This window comes from Nicotiana tabacum, chromosome 15 (genome assembly GCF_000715075.1).
Source record: "Nicotiana tabacum cultivar K326 chromosome 15, ASM71507v2, whole genome shotgun sequence".
Lineage (NCBI taxonomy): Eukaryota > Viridiplantae > Streptophyta > Magnoliopsida > Solanales > Solanaceae > Nicotiana > Nicotiana tabacum.
Genome location: NC_134094.1, coordinates 77,691,008 through 77,692,845, shown reverse-complemented (window position 1 = coordinate 77,692,845; position 1,838 = coordinate 77,691,008). Strand labels below are relative to the sequence as shown.

The 1,838-nt window shown below is 31.7% G+C and overlaps 1 protein-coding gene across 1 annotated transcript; it reads right to left on the bottom strand.

Moving 5' to 3' along the window:
* Positions 1 to 228: 228 nt before the first annotated feature.
* LOC107759689 (uncharacterized) lies at positions 229 to 1,425 on the bottom strand. Its single transcript, XM_016577678.2, has one exon. The coding sequence runs from the start codon at positions 1,423 to 1,425 to the stop codon at positions 229 to 231; it is 1,197 nt and encodes a 398-aa protein (XP_016433164.2).
* Between the last annotated feature and the right edge of the window lie 413 nt (positions 1,426 to 1,838).

Genomic DNA, 1,838 nt, shown 5'->3' with positions numbered 1-1,838 from the left:
TGTTCATGAACGACCTTTACTGTTCATGAGACTGACTCTTACTATTCATGAACGACCTTTACTGTTCATGAGACTGACTCTTACTTTTGTAAAGTAAAGAACTATTTACTTTACGACTTTTACAAAAAACAAAATAACATTATTTAAAAAAGAAAAAGAATCTAAATCTTTTGCTTTATCTTGTCTGCCATAGTTTTTTTGTCGTCTAGCTTGTCGTCTTCTTCTCGGTTATTCCAGTTGTACGTCTGGAACAATGTTATCTTCTTCTTTGCATTTTGAGCATATGTGGTCTGGATATTTGTGGCTGATTAGCTTGCAATATCTTGTTAACAGTTCTGGAGAAATGAAGTTTGTCCTTATAGCTCTTGTAGTTGTAGGTTGTTCTGGTTTTAAAAGACTTAAGACCCATTGTCTTAATTCCTCCATATCTGCTTCTCGTATTTCTCTGCAATTTGAATATATCATTGTTTGTTCTCTTGAATAATAACTCCAAATAGCATTCTGATTTAGGTAGTTGTTTGCCAGCTCATTTAGTATAGTGGATATTCCAATAATCCTTTTATTTGCATAAAAGTCTGGAATATTTATTTTTTCTATCTCTTCTTGTTCTTCTATTCTTTCTGGTACGAGCATTTCTCTTGTAAGTCCGATCTTGATAACTTGTATGATAGGCTTTATCTCTTCATATAATATCTCTGCTGTGGCTGAATAAAATCGTATATAGAATAATGTTCCTTTAGTTATTCTTTTGTATTGCATAAATGCTCTGTGTAGCTCTGGTATGGTAGCTATCTCTTGTCCTGTTTGTGTATATACAGTATCTAGTAATCCATAATTATAGCAAGTGGCTACTAGTTTTGCATTTGTATTTGGTAGGGCTATTAATTTATTGTATCCAGTTAGATAATGGGTAATATAATCTTCATTTGGATTCTGGGTAGTTTGGGATCTTGGGTTTTTGTTTAAAAAATTTTGTATTTTGTGTATATTGTCTATATATGTACGGGTTATATGGTTGTATGTCTTTTTGGCTTGGTTCAGACTTTCTTTGTAGGTATTTATCTGAGGTGGTAGGAATATTTCGTTCTGGGTATTTTGGATATTTTTCTGTACGAACGGTTTTGAAAATAAATTGTTCATATTTATGTTTGTGTATCTGGGTTTAATTTCTTCCTTCTTCTTTGCAGATGTACTGCTAGCTATGCTGCTTCCTGCAACTGTATTTAGCAAACTGTTATGAGTTTTTAGGTGTTTCTCAACGTCACCTTCTAGCTCTGGAATTTTAGAGACTTCCGATCGTCTTATCTCCGCATTTTTTGAGTCATGCTGTTGACTACTAGCTGTTTTTCTTATTATCTGTATCTCTTCATCCATACTTTCCACTTTCTTACAAAGTGTAGTCATGGCTAAGAGTAGATTTTCCATTGTATTATCTGGGTCGGTTTGGGTAGCTTTGTCTTGACAAGTAATCTGCAACAACATTCTTGTTAGTAGTGATTATTTCAATTGTAAATGTAAAGTTTAATATATTTAATACCAGTCTTCATATTTCTTTTGTTGTAACTGAATCTTGTACTTTTCTGGTTATCTACCATTTTACTTGGGTATTATCTGTTCTTACAATAAATCTGTTGTAAACTATATATGGTTCAAATGCTAATAAATATTTATATAATGCAAATAATTCTTTTCTATTTATCTCCCATTTTTCTTGTGGTTCAGTATAAGATCCTGAATAATATCTGCAATGATGTTCTATTTTTTCTTTATCATATTTATATTTAAGAACTCCTCCATAACTATGATTACTCGAATCTGTTTCTACAATATAAGTAAAT

What these genes read in the sequence shown, in the direction of transcription:
- LOC107759689 (XM_016577678.2), bottom strand. Translation starts at nt 1,425, where the DNA reads ATGGAAAATCTACTCTTAGCCATGACTACACTTTGTAAGAAAGTGGAA.